Below are 16,523 nucleotides of genomic sequence, written 5' to 3' on the forward strand. Positions count from 1 at the left end.
ATAACTGGAGTGACGTTCCGGACAGCGTGAGCTCTGCAGGACATGCGCCCTCGAAAGTTTCAGGAACTGCTGCGTCGCAGGCGTCACTTCGTGCAGAGATGCTTCGTGTAGAACTTGAGGCTGCAAGGCAAATCGCTGAGCTGGAGGAGGAAGCCGAGACACGCAAGTTGGCTCGTGAGACAAGTTTGGTGCAGAAGGAACTGGAGGTTCGAAGAGCCGAGGCTGAATCTGCAGCTGCACTACGATCCGGGTCAGGGAGCAAAGTGTCGTCTCGCAAATCAGAGACTGGAAACGCTGCATCCAGTGGCAGGGCAATATTGACTGCCAAGAGTCTTGCTGAGCACGACAAGTTGGTCGACCGAGGCTGAATCTGCAGCTGCACTACGATCCGGGTCAGGGAGCAAAGTGTCGTCTCGCAAATCAGAGACTGGAAACGCTGCATCCAGTGGCAGGGCAATATTGACTGCCAAGAGTCTTGCTGAGCACGACAAGTTGGTCGGACCTGGTGGAAAATTCGTATTACCACCGCGGGAGCACTTCAGAACGATGAGTGATGTCGGTGGAGTGAACGGACAACGCGACCACGGCAAGCCAAGGAGTTTGCAAGGTACGTTTCGTACTGTGAATGCGCCCACACAACCTGAGGCTGTATTAGGTGTGGCAGAAGACAGCCCAGCTCAGTCAAGTACATGGAGTGTCAATGCGTTTGGCGTGCCTGCCCTGGGGCCAGTGGCGCAAGCATTCATGCGCGCGCCCGCTCAAAAGTCTGTGACCAGTACAGTGCTGTCAGTAGTGCCAGCCAAGAAGTCAATGGCCAGTGGTGCGCCTGTAGGACGTACTACAGTGTCCATACAGGCAGCTAGTAATGCAGTGCCTGTACAGCCAGCAATAAGCAGTGCAGCAGTACAATCAAGACTGCCTGGCAGTAACAAGAAGGCAGTATCAATGCTGAATGCAACACCACCATGGCCTACACCACAGAAGCATACAGCAGTGGCCAAACAGCAGCCACCAACACCAGTGGCAGTGGAAGAACACTCCAAGCAGGTGCTAAACCCGCAAGCAGAGTCCTTCATGCCCTATCCACCTCAACTGCAGACACTACACCCTGCTAGTTTCAGCTTTCACGTGAAGCCACTGGAGCTACCAAAGTTCTCTGGCAAGACTAGTGACTACGACCGGTGGAAGCAGAACTTTCGCCGCGTTGTTGACGAAGATCCACTAACGACTGAAGCGTACAAACTTGCACAACTGCGTGAGTGTCTCATGCATGGCACGGCCAGCGACCTTGTTGATGGCGTGCTTGACGGTCCAGGAGCCTACCACACCATCCTTAGGGAGCTAGATGCATGGTATGGCGGCGACAATCGCACTGTTGAGCGCCAAGAGAAGGAGATTTTGCAGTGGCCGAAGCTAAAAGAGTCAGACGACAACTTTGCCAAGTTTGTCCTCAGACTCCGGACGATGCTCATGAATATGGAGATGTGTGCAGTAACACCGGGCCGTGAGTTGTACCTATCGGTTACGCAGAAGTTGCCGAAATCGCTGTTGCTTAGGTACATGGAGAAGTATGACGATGCTGACTGTGATATTTACCAGCTAACACAGTGGCTCCTCAGACGCGTCAACACACTACGCCGTGCCGATGAACGACTCCGGTCGACAGAAGTCACTGCCTCAGCACCAGCACCAGCAAGATCATGGTCGAAGCAGAGTGCTACAAAGTCTGAACGAACATTTGTGGCAACTAGCAAGGATGCAGGTGCCGACAGAAGCTGCCCCTCGTGTGGCAAGGCGCATCAGCTCCACCGCTGCCCCGATTTCATTAAGATGGAGGTCAGGGACCGATGGAAAGTCATCAAGTCCAAGCCAGATGTCTGCGCCCTATGCTTCGGTCTCAATCATCGCGCAAAGACTTGTACCAGGCAACCCTGTTCAAAGTGCAGCCGCACGCATCATGACATGCTACACTACAACATCCGACGCTCGGATTCCGCTGCAGACCCATCAAATGCCGCAATCAAGGCCAACGCAGCTTCGGCCAGCAGTGGCGGTCCTGCCAAGATTGCTACAACACATTGCGCAAGTCATCAGCCAGAGATTGGCAGTGGCGAGTCATCAGTCCTGGTGATGTCCTAGATAGGACACCACGGAACCCAGCATGCCCCAGCATACATACTATGCTGTTCCCATAGTAATCGTGACACGTGACTCAAAACTTTGTGTCGCGTCCGAGGAAGATGAACATGTCGCACTCAAAACAAACGCAACGAAGGCCATTCGTCTCAAAAGTAATAATTATTATTAGTTGTCGTTCTCCTGGCGGCTTGCCTCAAGCGAGTCGAGATTCGTATCTTGCCTCTTGCCTTCACGAATTTTATTTTCCTCGTTGTGGAGTACGCCTGGACAAAGGAACTGGCAAGCGAATCGTTTTGGTCACATTGAAAATTGCAAGTGCACAAGAGGATTGACGAAGCAATTTGTGTTCGCACTTTCAGCAGAGCAGTAGCTGCTGCTGCGATAAAGTTTTTACTTTCGCCATTGGCTTCAGGCAGCAGAAGGATCTGGCTGAAAGCGATGGCGATACGTCCATGGCCACCACGTCCTGGGTTGATATCCAAGAAAGACCGTCCAAGGTCCAGTTTTAGCCAACAGCTGTCGTATCCAAGAAATCAAAAACGCCAACAGCAAGCTTTGGCCAAATAATATCTTCCAGGCAGTAATTTCAAGCCTAGTGCCTGCTGGCTCGTCTTCGTCCTCTGCATGGCCAGGTTTGGGGCGAAATGAACGCACGGGGCGTGAAGAAACATTCCAAAGGCAAAATATTCAAAATTAGAACCAATCGTTTCCAAAGAAGCGCCGCGTGGCTACGAGAAACCCCACATGAAATCCCCAAACGAAAACGGCCATTCGGTCGGGTATTCGATGGAGAATCGAATATACACTACCTCAATCCCCGCCGATGTCTGATATTCTCCGCCTATTCCCTCAAACTTGACCAATTCGGAAAGAAATCCATCGCCATTACGATCGTGCATCCTCCACATACATTCAGAAATGCTCACGCAGCACTTCTTTTCATCGCGTGTGCGCGACCGACGCTTCCATGACAACTCTGGGACAGGTAACCAATCAGACTCATTCAGAGTGCGATGTCCTAGATAGGACATCTCCCCGACTGGTCATTCATGGTTGTGCCTGTTGTATTCCGACACAATGGTGTGAGCCTCCAAGGTAATGCACTCCTGGACCCAGCATCGTCCACGAGTTATGTCCAGCAGTCCGTGGCAACAGCCCTCAATGTGCGTGGACCCAAGCGGCAGCTCGTCACTTCCGGAGTAGGCGGCAAGCAGACCGCAGCAAGACGTGAGCATGTACAGATCCAAGTGGCGGCTCTGGGCGACAAGACCATGAACAAGCTTGAAGCTTGGGTTCTGCCCACCGTCACCGTGCCATTACCGGCAGTGAACTGGAATCAGCACAAGAGCAGCTGGCCGCATCTCAGTGATATTGACTTCCCATCCATCAAGGGCAGTCAGATCGACGCGCTTATCGGCCTGAATGCCATCGAGCTTCATGCTACTCTAGAAGAACGGCGAGCAGAAACAGCAAGAGCGCCCATTGCTCGACGAACTCCTCTCGGGTGGGTGTGCATTGGTACAGGAGTCGACACCACTCGTGCAATCACAGCTACTACACCAGCTACTGACACAGTGCTAACTGATGGGCTGACCGAGCTAGTAGAGAAGTTCTGGCGAGATGAGTCGGCGGGCACAGATAACCCACTAGAGGAGACGCCTTCACCCGATGACAGAAGAGCCGAGGAGCTCACGAGCCAATCAATCAGCTGCAACGGCAACCGGGTAACTGTCCGAATCCCATGGATCAATGACAGCGGTAAGCCACGTGTCAGGTCCAACAGAGCTCAGGCTGAGCAGCGGCTCCGCAGTCTACAACGCTCGCTACAGTCACGGCCAGCCGTGAAGCAGCAGTACTCTGACGTTATGCAGAAACACATTGCCAAGGGTTACGTGAGACGCGTGGACCCGGATGAGATAGCCAAAGACGGCAACGACCAGTGGTACCTACCCCATTTCCCGGTAGTACGCTCAGATAAATCCACGTCAAAAGTGAGAATAGTATTTGACGGTGCAGCCCGCTGGGATGGACACTCCATCAACGATGAGATGTTTACAGGTCCTGCACTTCAAAACGACATGACCAGTGTGTTGATCCGATTCTCACTGGAACCAGTTGCGCTTGTTGGTGATGTGTCGGAGATGTTCCTCCAAGTCAAACTGGCGGAACGTGACCAGCGCTATCATCGCTTTCTGGGGTATGATGACAATGGCCAAGTGCAGGTGTATCAGTTCACCCGTGTGCTCTTCGGCGCTAAGGCGTCACCGTATCTGGCAGGACGAGCGGTGAAAGAGGTCATCAAGCACCACGGTGATGAGTACGACTCTGACGTCGTGCAGTGCCTAAGCAAAGACCTCTACGTTGACGACATGCTGTCATCACTACCATCCACACAGCGTGCCATCCAGGCCAGAGAGCAAACGCAGCAGCTACTTGCCAAGGGCGGTTTTCACATGCGAAAATGGCTGTCGAACAAAGCTGAAGTGATGAACACCATACCAGAGGAAGATAGGTCACCTGATGTCGTCCGAGATGTGGACAGTGACACCAGCCTCCCAACTGTCAAGACTCTCGGCGTCAGTTGGAACGCCGAGAAGGATGCCTTCACCTTCCAGCATCAAATGAAGGACATCACGACATTCACCCGACGCTCTGTGTTGCGCGGCCTGGCCTCCATATTCGATCCGCGTGGCCTGATCTCGCCATACGTCATCACGGCTAAGGTACTCCTGCAGGATGCCTGGTTGCTGGGACAGGGATGGGACGACCTGCTGCCAAAGGAACAAGTCGTCAAGTGGCAGGGTTGGTTCCAAGGCCTCCCAGACCTGAGTAACCTGGAGATCAGCCGCTGTTTCAAGGATCCACAACAGCCATCCGAAGACGCCAGTCTTTCCGTGCACTGCTTCTCCGACGCCTCAGATCGGGCGATAGCAGCCGCTGTGTATGTCAGAGCCAGCTACCCAGACGGTACCACCCGAATAACGCTAGCGATGTCGAAAGCGAAGCCGGCAGTGAGGCGACAGACGATCCCGCAGCTTGAACTGAGAGCAGCTGTGCTTGGCGTTCGCGTTAGTCATCTCGTCGCTGAATCCATCGGTATCCCAGTGTCAGCTCACACATTTTGGACGGACTCGATGAACGTCTTGGGCTGGGTCCAAAGCCACAGCCGGCGCTACAAAGTGGACATTGACAACCGAATCTCTGAGCTCCAGACCTCAACGAGAGCACACCAGTGGCGACATGTTCCCGGAAAGAACAACCCTGCAGACAAAGGTACTCGTGGTTTGTCTGCTGCATTACTGTGCCGTGACGCAGTGTGGTGGTCCGGTCCACAGTTTCTTCGCCAGCAGCCAGATGAGTGGCCTCAGATGAAGGAAGTCAGCACATCCTCGCTGCCTGGTCAGCTCAAGACGGCGCTAGTTGCAGTCGTCCCTCCACCCTCCGAGATCCTGGGTCGCTTTAGCACATGGTCGCGACTGGTACGCGTGACAGCATGGTGCAAGCGATTTGTGGCAAACTGTCGGCAGGCAGTCAGTGACAGCAAGTCCACGAAGGGGGATGCCGCATCGGACAGCCAGTCCAGCACGCCAGTGAGAGTGCCAGTACAGCTTGGCGGCACCCGCTCCATCAGTGTTCCAGTTCTCAGCACTGACGAAGTATCAGTAGCAGAGCGGCACTGGATTGCAACTGCCCAGAAGGATTGCCATGGTACAGCATACCATCGTCTACAGTCTAGGCAACCGATGTTGAAATCGGACCCTCTGGCACCTCTCTGTCCCCAGTTCGATAGTGCAACAGAGTCACCCCTGATGACGGTAGGAGGTCGATTGCAAGCTACAAAGAACATGCCAAGTGGCGTACGCCACCCAGTCATCCTACCAGCAAAGCACCGAGTAACCCAGCTGATAATCGAACAGGAAGATCATCGGTGCTTCCATGCAGTTGGGCCACAGCATCTTCTGGCCAATCTGCGACAACGCTACTGGATTGTTCACGGAACATCAACAGTCAAGGCCGTTCGAAGCAACTGCGTCACTTGCCGTAAGAACCGTGCGGAGCCAGCGTCCCAGATGATGGGCCAGATTCCAGACTTCCGAGTTGCAGGCTCGTTGAAACCGTTCAGCCGTACAGGAGCTGATTACGCGGGTCCCTTCCTGACCAAGCAGGGCCGAGGTAAGACGCAGGCTAAGCGGTACCTGTGCCTGTTCACTTGCCTTGAGACTCGTGCCTGTCACCTAGAGGTATCCTATGGCCTCTCCACTGAGTCATTCCTGTTAGCATTTGAGAGATTCACAAAGCGCCGTGGTGTCCCGCTTGAAATGGTCAGCGACAACGGGACCAACTTCACTGCCGCGGAGCGAGAACTCCGTGAGGCCGTCCGGGCCATGGACAAGGAGAAGATCGAGAAGCGACTGGTCAGTGATGGCGTGCGATGGCGCTTCAACCCACCTAGAGCACCACATTTCGGCGGCGTATTCGAATCCCTCATCAAGACGGCTAAGCGCGGACTCACAGCAGTACTTGGGAAAGCGGACGTCACAGATGAAGAGTTAGTGACTGCCATGTGCCAGGTTGAGGGCATGATGAACTCGCGCCCGCTGACAGTTGTAAGTGCCGATGCAGCTGATTTGCAGCCTCTAACACCAGCACATTTCCTCGTCGGACGACTCGACCCACCAATGGCTCTGGAAGTGAAAGCAGACGAGCACCCCAGCAGAGACCCACGCAAACGTTGGTGGTATGTTCAGCGGCTTGTAGCAGACGTGTGGAACAGGTGGCGAGATGAGTATGTTCCCTTGTTGAATGTCCGTCGTAAGTGGCAACGTCAAGGTCGCAATGTAGCCGTAGGTGACATCATGCTGTGTCTTACATCAAACACTCCCCGTGGAACATGGCCCATGGGTAGAGTCACAGCAGTGCATCCTGGTGCAGACAAGCTCGTCCGAGTAGTGGATATTAAGATCGGCGACAAGATCTACCGACGGTCTATCCACCATCTAGTACCTATTCTGGACACCGAGTAGTTTGTGCCTTGTGTATCTGAAGTGCTACAGGCAGCCCTGTGACAGTACTCTCTCTCTCTCTCTCTCTCTCTCTCTCTCTCTCTCAACCTATGAAGTTTTTCTTTCATCATACAGTACCGTAGTAGTACTCACTCGTCACAGTTTGTTTGCTGACCCTGTGCTCGTGAGTGAAGGGGGATATGTTCTGGAATATTACCAGCTTGTGGTGAATCTTGCATGACCTTTCATTGTACTCAGGTTTCATTCCTTTTATTCTAGTGCATGCTGCTGGCGCCTGATGTATTGACTATTGTTACCGCAGGCCAGTCTCAACCTTTGCATTGTCTGAGATTCAAGTAGCGTATCGTTTGATGCATGTGCTGTCTCCATGCTATCTAGTCGTAATATATTCACTCGTCTTTGCATTTGTGCACAGTCCTGTGGATACTCGCAGGCTGCGATTGCGCTCTCGCTTTGGTCATTCTAGAATGTATACTTCCATGCCTTTGAAGTTTTTTAGTTGTCAGTTTTGAACTGTAGGAAGCAGTTTACAGTTTTTGTTCTTGCAGTTTTATCTCAGAGGAGAAAGTTCTTGGTCTCATACTGTTACGAGTTGCTGTTGTATCTGGTTGAACGCATGCCGGGGCAACAGAGGGCAGCATGAGTAGCCAGCGATCTTGGACTCGTAAAAAAATTGAAATTCACAGAATGTATAATTGTGTAGTTACAATAATAATCGTTTAGCCGATCGTTATGGTATCAGCATGATGCCTTTACTCTATACTCTATACATTTCCCAAAAGGGAAAAGGCTAATGGCTAATGGGAGGGGATAGGGTGTTCGCAAGGACAACCCAAGACTTTCTTAGGGCCCGGTCACACATGCACTGGGGTTCGCTTCGGCATCGAGGTTCTGCGGCAGTGAGCCTGGTGTCGCTCCAGCGAAACCACTTGTGCATGGTCACACATACAAACAGGGCATACTCCTACTTTGGCGGAAAATGAGAGTAAAGTGGACTGTGGTGCATACGGTACGGAGAATAGACGAGGTCAATGACTATCTTGCACGCATTTTTGTTGCATGGACATCATACGCATACAAATTTCTCGTAGCAAGTCCATATACAGCAGACCGTGGTGTTTTCCGCTGAAGCGAAACCGCAGAAGCGACAGTCTCGCTTCGAAAATTTTGGAGGAAGCGGATTGGAGTTTCCGCTGAAGCGGAAGTTCCGCTTTTCGCCGTTGCCATGGTATTTTTCGCTCCTGCGACGTCGCTTCAGCGGATCCGCTACTTTCGAGTGCATGTGTGACCGGGCCCTTAGAGGACATTGTTCGTGTTGTGTACATTAAGTGCAACGCTACAGCCACACCAACTGCCTACTATTTGAGGGCACACAACATAAGGAACGATCATCCTGAGACATTTGGCCAGTCTCACCGGACAACAGCATATCCAGAACTTGCTCTCCATCATAGTTGTTGCTGATTAGAAGGTGGTGTGCTGTGGGCTCGGAGAAATTCTCTCCGAGAACACCACGGATATGATCCATGGCCGAATGTAAAAGACCTTTGAGAGCACGATAATGAATACACATACATACAGACAGACGTGTGCATGCACACACACACACACACACACACACACGCACACGCACAAACACTGCTAAATACGCACTGCAGAGCTACTACTTGTAGGGCCATGCGGGGTAAGGAATGGGGGGGGGGGGGGGAATATCTCAAAGCCCTGGTCAGTCAAGACTGCCCATGAGATATGGTGTGAAACTCATCATACAGTGCCTGAATGATAGAAGGCACAACATTCTCATGAAACGCATTGTCCAGCTTTGAACCATATCTCAAAAGAAAAACCCTCAAAGAGTGTATTAGCAAAGCATCAAACTCACTTCTGTCATCCATGGAGAGTGTGCTAAGATCTGGTGGGTCAGGCTCTGAAGGTATGGATGACGTGGACTCCGCTACATGGGTGTCATATTGCGCTGACGCCGAGGCCTCCGTGCTTGCAAAGTAAGAACCCAGTGTGGGCTGATTGCCGTCATTTCCACGCCGGTACATGAACTGAGCTACAAATACCACAGTAGGCAAAGAAATGTTCACAGAACATGCATCACCATCATGGTTTTTCTTCTTCTCTTTTTTCAGTGAGTGATTCCCAACATGGGGTGGCTTGCTAGTGTCATCCATGCCGCACTGTATTATTAAAACCTTGGAAGCAATGACATTAGGAAGAAGTACTGAAGTAGGTGTAAGTTTGCAAGGACAAAAAAAAATACACAGGCTTAACCCCTACAGCATTGTACATACACTTGCGGATCACCGGTGATCCTGCTGTACATCATAAACTTCGTTTTAACAGGTGGTTACGCCCAAAAGGTAAGATTGCTTACTGCGCTATACCAAGAGTACAAAACCCCCAATAGTGTGCAACTCCAGCTATGGGGTCTGCGACGGCAGAACTTCACATCACGTGATGAACCCGTACACATTATTTGCACTCTGTGCATGATTGATACAGGGTTGTACGCAACCCAGCTTTGGGTACAACTCTCTTGTGGTCACTTTGCACTGTTTGCCAGTGTAACCCCCCCCCCCCCCCCAACCATGTCACGCGATGTGAAGTTCTGCCGTCGCAGCACTACATAGAGGTTGTGCAGGCAGTTGCACACTCTTGGGGATTATGTACTCTTTCTTGGTTATACTGAGTGCTAGGTGAGACACTGCGATACATATAATTATACCACAGGTATTACATACTTTGAAGTATTAGCAGTATTGAATCTGTACTCGTAATCGGTGGTACAGTGCCTTTCAGAAGTTTAGATGATAGTTCTAAGAAAACCCTGCTAAGCCTGCATCTACACCACATACAATCAGTGATCACTTTGTGAACACAATTTTCAAAAGTGTGCATTCGCATCCAGTCACTTATTTATATGAGTAAAAGCGCGAACCCGTTCAAGTAAAGTCTCATCATCTCAAGGCAAATTTGACTTATTCGAAAAAGTCTGATGGTCTGGACTTTCCAAACGCCCTGCGAGGACTGTAGGTCAAGGTCAACGGAAAAATACCACAACCACGGCCTCCGACTCTCCAGTACTCTTGGCAAGAACAAAGCGCGAAGGTTCCTGTTTCACACCGTATGTCCGCACCTTTTAAAGCCATGGCGGTATATTCGATTATAAAGCCGGTCTCAGTTATAAATCCATGGCTTTACAACTTGCCAAAAAGCGAATTTACGAGTGAAATATTTGTGTGGACTTTTGACTTTCAAGCCATGGCATAGTAGGTGGGTCATTCTGCATAGAAAAAAGCTAGGAAAACAGCAATGTTTCGAATACCAGGCCATGGCCTACTTTAAAGGCACAGACATCCGGTAAGCACTGATTCGGAAGGACCTGGGAACACTATTTACTGTACTACTGTTGTGGACATTGACATCCGGTGGAATAACCGGGGCCGGCGCCCTTACTGCCTTAGCGCGTACACGCACTGTAGTTCATGTACACACTGAAAAAAAAGGACCAGCAGCAGTGCTAAGGCCAGCGCCCGCTGGACTTCTCAACGGATTTCAATGTCCAGAACAGTACATGTAAACACTACTATGGTACGTGTGAACTAACTAACTACTAGTGCAACCATGTACACAGAAGCCTTGCTTGGTAGTTTAACATGTTTTTCGATTTTGACAGCATGTTACAAGGCTTGGTGGTGGGTCTGATCTACTCACCTCCCACCGTTTAGGCGCTGCATCTGCGCCTTTGATCCTAGAGGGTGGTGGCATTCCCACGACGGATGCGGAAAACTGGGCTTCCAGCCGAGTCTCACGCGAACCGTGATTTTTTTTTTTTTACAAGGCGAGGACGCGTAGTGCTCCTGACTACAACCATAACCCGGTTGGCAGAGTCCCGGTCTTGCGACCATTTGAACCGTATTGGGAAAACCCAGGTTCGGACCCTCGTTACTCTAGGGGTTGGTAGGATTTAGAAATTTTTCTTTTTTTGTGTTGTAGATGTTGTCGTGTTGCCACCGCAGTATTGTTCACGTTGTCGCGTTGCTGCCGCTATAGGGATCACGTCTGCAACATCACAATCACAAATCCTTTCCAGACGTGATCCCTATAGCGGCAGCAACGCGACAACGTGAACAATACTGCGGCGGCAACACGACAACATCTACAACACAAAAAAAGAAAAATTTCTAAATCCTGAAATGGAATTGTGGTGACATCATCAGTACAGTGTGACATGCATTCCCTGTGTAGATATGACTGTAGAGCATGCATTGATTGGTGTCAACATTGCCTAGAGAGTGTAGAGGTGCTTGTAACAACCTAGTGGTTTGGCTCTTCTCAGTACTGGGTGAGGCATGTAATGTCATTATTATCATAAGCATATTGTGAACGTCTGGCTGACAAGACTAGACACTCTGCACGGAGGTGTGCCGGCAGTAATCATTCCTTGGTACATTATACAATCATCTGTGTTGTTAGTAGGGGTGAAAGTTGGCACTGAGATCCCGAGTTCGAGTACTCTGATTTTCTCCGATCGAATATTCGAGTATTCGAGTATTCTTGATATCCTAAAAATCGCACACCAACCGCCTTAAAAATCACATGATACAACCCTGATTGAACCGATTGGCAGTTCTTTTTGTCGGGTGTATTGGTTGGTGGGTCATTTGGGCTCTCTCGACTCGTGTACAAATGTTCATCACACAGTCTGCACATCAATATCTGCTGACTGCTGCTCTGAAACTGCAGACTTCTGTGGTAAATGCATGTACCATGTATGAGCGAGTACTCTGATCTATTCCGAGTACGATTATATTTGAAAAATCCAAACGAGTATTCGAATATTCGGTATAATTGTTTCACCCCTAGTTGTTAGTCTGATTATGGCATTCCATGGTTTCCTTTCGTGCACGATCCAGGTCTCTGTCTCTGTCTGCCTGGACTAGCCAATCCTAGTGCTCTCCCACATAATTTCACCAGTACTAATATCCCATGCATTCACTTCATTCGATAGAATCTAACTGTAGCCGTACAGTGGCCGTTTCGTGAAGTGAGTGTGCTGGTTGTGTGCGATTAAATGTTGTAGGAGATTTGTAGGAGATTTCCACAACAGCGTGGTGCCGAAACCCGACGTTTGTCTCAACCAGGTTTTTCAGTACACTTGCCATGTTGAATTCGAAAGCGGAAGGCTACTTTCGGCCGTTCCGCGGGCGCCCAGGTGATGACTTTAACACGTTCTGGGCGAAGTTCGGAGTCTTGGCGGGCATCAATGGTTGGGATACCGATACCAAGAAGGCCAAGCAATTGCCGCTCTTCCTGGACGGTGACGCGTTCCTAGTCTTCACCAGGATGTCGGAAGAGGATCAGAAGAAGATGGACGCTGTGAAAGCCAAGCTGGAGGAGGCGTTCTCCGTTACAAAGTCCCAGGCTTTCAAACTGCTGACGGGGAGGAGGTATCGCAGCCAAGAGTCCCCGGACGCATACGTCGCTGATTTGCAACGCCTTGCTACTCTCGCTGGCCATGACGCCACTGGAGACGACAACAGTATCATCGTCCAGCAACTTCTTGCTGGCCTGCCTCCTGCTTGGGCCCAACAAATTCGTTTGTCAATGGTTGGGAAAGCTCTGACCGTCAGTGCGTCCCTCGAGCTCCTCCGAGCCATTCGTGTCGCGGAGCGCGACCAGGAGCCTGCCGATATTCCATCTGCTGCGTCAGCCACTGACGCGGACTTCGACTACGCGGCTGCTACGACTGGCGGGCGGGCCAGGGGTACTTCGAGTTCGAGTGGTTCGAGCCGTGGTCCGAGCAGCGGGTCCAGCGCTGGGACAGGTACACGCTCTTCAACCGCAGGCGCAGGCTCAGCTACACGTAGCAACGTCGTTTGCTTCAGATGCCAGGCCGTGGGCACGTGCGTCGTGACTGCCCGGAGCGCTCGTCGACCCGTGTAACTCCCACTTCGCGCAGCACGCCAAGAGCCAGGATCACGTGCTACTTCTGCGATGCGGAAGGGCATCGCAAGTCGGAGTGTCCTGAGCGCCAGGCTTGGCTCGCTCGACAGGCCAAGAAGGGCACTGCTGCATCGGCAGCTGCGCATGCTTTTGACCAAGTTCTCTGTTCCTTGGCCGTCCCCTCTCATGGGAAGTTACCACGGATTCACCTCAACATATGGCAGGAGCAACAGGCCAACCACTGTGTGATCGCAGTCATCGATACCGGAGCAACCCGGTCCCTCATCTCTAAGGAGTCTGCACTCGCCTGCGGTCTACACTGGTCGGCTCCTTCCGGGTTTACCGAGCTGCTTGCCCTCGATGGACAGCCCCTGCGCATCCTCGGCCAGGCCACCGTGACTTTGCAACGCATGGACGATACAGTCCGGTTTCCGGAGCAGACCATCTCTGTCTTGGTTGCTGCCGATTTGAGTGTGGTTCGTGCTGACCTGCTCCTCGGGTCGGATGTCAGCAGCCGTAGCGGCGGTCTGCGCCTAGCCTATGCCGATGGCCAGTTGCAGAGTGTTCAGTTCGGTCCTGACCAGGCCACTGCCTCCGTCGCTGTGCCGAAGGATGCTGACGTCCCACACCCATCTCGGCACGTCAATGTGACCACTGACGGCGACGACGTGCTGCTCCGCGTTGGCGACGGCACCATCCGGTGGTGCAGCCGTACTCGCCGCTGGACCCTCACGTGGGCTTGGGCCGATGGTCACCCGCCACCAGCTCCGGTGGGTTCTGGCATTGGTCAATACAGTCGCAAGGGGTTGACCGCGGAGCAGGAGGAGCACTTCAGTCAGGAGATCGATGGCTGGATTTCCAACGGCTGGCTGGTTCCGCACGATGAAAGCGTCCATGGGAAGATCGCAGGTGTGCTGCCCCTGCTGGCTCGCGTACAGGAGCATAAGTCTTCCACTCCAGTCCGCCCGTGCCTGGACTATCGACAACTGAATGCTCTCCTGAAGTCCCAGCCTGGGTCCGAAGCCCCCGTCTGTGCTGAGAAGGTCCGCGCCTGGCGTCAGACGGATGGCCGTGAGTGGGACATGCTCGACATCCGTAAGGCATATCTTCAAGTCCACATCGACCCTGCCCTCGTCCGCTACCAGGGGGTCGTATGGAAGGGGAAGATGTTCGTAATGACCCGGATGGGCTTTGGCCTCGCGATTGCGCCGAAGTTTATGCACCTGATCGTCCAGTGGGTCACTCGGGACCGTCCCGCCGTGGACAACTACGTTGACGACATCCGTACTCCTGCCACCGAGACGGGCCCACTCAAGGCCCAACTGTCGGCGTACGGTCTACCAACGAAATCTCCGGAGCCGCTCACGACGTCCCGCGTACTCGGCATGCAGCTGGCAACAGACGATCAAGGGCGCACCACCTGGCGCCGCCGTGACATGGATCTTGCCCCGCCCACAAGCCCGACGCGACGTTCAGTATTTGCGTGGTGTGGACGTCTGACTGGCCACTACCCTGTATGTGCGTGGCTCCGCCCGGCTTGCAGCTACCTGAAGCGACTGGCTACAGGCGACTGCCGTTCCTGGGACGACCCCGTATCACCTGCCGTTGTCGAGTGCTGTGACATGCTGTTCGCGAAGCTAAGCACTGCCGATCCCGTCCGCGGCCTGTGGGATGTTAACGCCGGCGAGCACTCTATCTGGGCCGTGTGGTGTGACGCGTCGAATCTGGCCACTGGCGTCGCACTGGAGCTGGATGGAGAGATCGTGGAGGACGCTTCTTGGCTTCGCCCCGTCCAGGACAAGCGGCATATCAACGTCGCCGAGCTTGACGCTGCCATCAAGGGCCTATCTCTCGCCGTTAAATGGCACGTCCGCCGAGTCATCCTGAACACTGACTCGAAGACTGTGGCTGCCTGGCTGACCCAAGTCGTTGGGGGCCTGCAACGTGTGCGTGTTGGTGGTCTGCACGAAGTACTCGTTCAGCGCCGGCTCCAAATCGTCAACGACCTAATCACCACCACAGGCATGGACGTTGTAGTCGCCTGGGTCCCCACCGACAGCAACAAGGCGGATGGCTTGACCCGCGTCCCACCTGCCTGGCCGAAGACTCCATGTCCAGAAGCTGCTGCGGATGCTGCTCCCGAGACCGTGAGTGCTGCTGTCCCAAGCCCCCTCCAACTGGCGGAGGTGCGGGCCGCGCAGCCGGCTGATCCACAGCTCCAGGAAGCCATCCAACAGGTACGCGATGATACACCTGTGTCCGCCAGTGCCTTCAAAGCCGTCCGATCCCAACTGTGCCTGCGTGATGATCTTCTGTGTCGCAGTGTAAAGGTTCCTGTACTTGGCGACATTGTTGTCCCGGTACTCCCCAGTTCGCAGGAGGATGCTGCCATCACCGTCGCGCATTCCGCGTCGGGCCATGCCGCTTGGCAGACCATGTACGAGTCGCTCCGGCAGCAATGCTACTTCCCGCACATGGCCGAGAAGTGTCAGTCGCACGTCCAGCAATGCCGCCAGTGCCGCGCCGCTACTACCTCTGGCACTCGTTCCGCTCCGCCCACTCGACCCGATATTCCCAGCCGCCCATGGAGTACTGTGGTCATCGACACCCTCGAGCTTGGGACGGACCACAGTGGTCGATACTCCTGTGTTCTCGTCGCCGTCGATGCTTACACCAAGTGGGCAGAGGTCGTACCACTGCTTCGCCACGATGGGCAGTCCGTCGCTGCCGCTTTCACCCGGCTGTGCTACAGATGGGGTGCCCCCGACGTTATCCGCGTGGACAATGGCTCAGAGTTCTCCAACGCCCTCGTGAAGTCCCTGTTTGACGCCTTTGGCATCACCGTCAAGACCGGCGCCGTGCGCCATCCCCAGTCGCAGGGTTCCGCCGAGCGGTTCAACCGCACCCTGCTGACCATGATCCGGAAGCTAGGCGAGGACACCACTGACTGGGTGCCAGATCTGCCGGTACTTCTACATCACTACCGAACCCGACCCCACCGTGCTACGAGCATCACCCCGATGATGGCTATGCTGGGCTGGCAGCCGAAGACGATCGTTCTGAGCGCCGATCTGGAGTCGCCTGCCTGGCAGGTTGAGCATGCCGAACGGTGTGCCCGTGTTCGCGATCTCCTCGACTCGGCCATGTCTTCCCGTGATTTCCGTGCCGACGATGCTGCTTGCCGTTTCCAATCCGGTGATGCTGTCCAACTGAAACAGCCCTCGCGCCACCAGAAGCGTCTGCCTCCGTTTCAACCGGGCTGGTCGGTCACGAAAGTTATCTCCCCGTCGACCGTCGTCATAAACCGTGATGGTGCTGAGAAGGTCATCAACGTGGACCTCCTGAAGTCTGACGGCCGTCCTCCAAGTCCCGCACCCACTCAGGGTGCCGATCCTCTCCCGCCTG

The 16,523-nt window shown here is 53.3% G+C and overlaps 1 protein-coding gene across 2 annotated transcripts in view; it reads right to left on the reverse strand.

Annotated features, from left to right (window-relative positions):
- Nucleotides 1-16,523, reverse strand: part of LOC135804986 (HBS1-like protein) — a 35,349-nt gene that overhangs the window by 17,405 nt on the left and 1,421 nt on the right. For both annotated transcript variants that reach the window (XM_065318969.1, XM_065318970.1), the window contains exons 3-4: nt 9,046-9,222; nt 8,580-8,708 (exon numbers count right to left, since the gene is read on the reverse strand). In XM_065318969.1, coding sequence (XP_065175041.1) covers nt 8,580-8,708; nt 9,046-9,222 — 306 coding nt within the window. The remainder of the gene's footprint in view (nt 1-8,579; nt 8,709-9,045; nt 9,223-16,523) is intronic.

Source organism: Sycon ciliatum, chromosome 1 (genome assembly GCF_964019385.1).
Source record: "Sycon ciliatum chromosome 1, ocSycCili1.1, whole genome shotgun sequence".
NCBI classification, from domain to species: domain Eukaryota; kingdom Metazoa; phylum Porifera; class Calcarea; order Leucosolenida; family Sycettidae; genus Sycon; species Sycon ciliatum.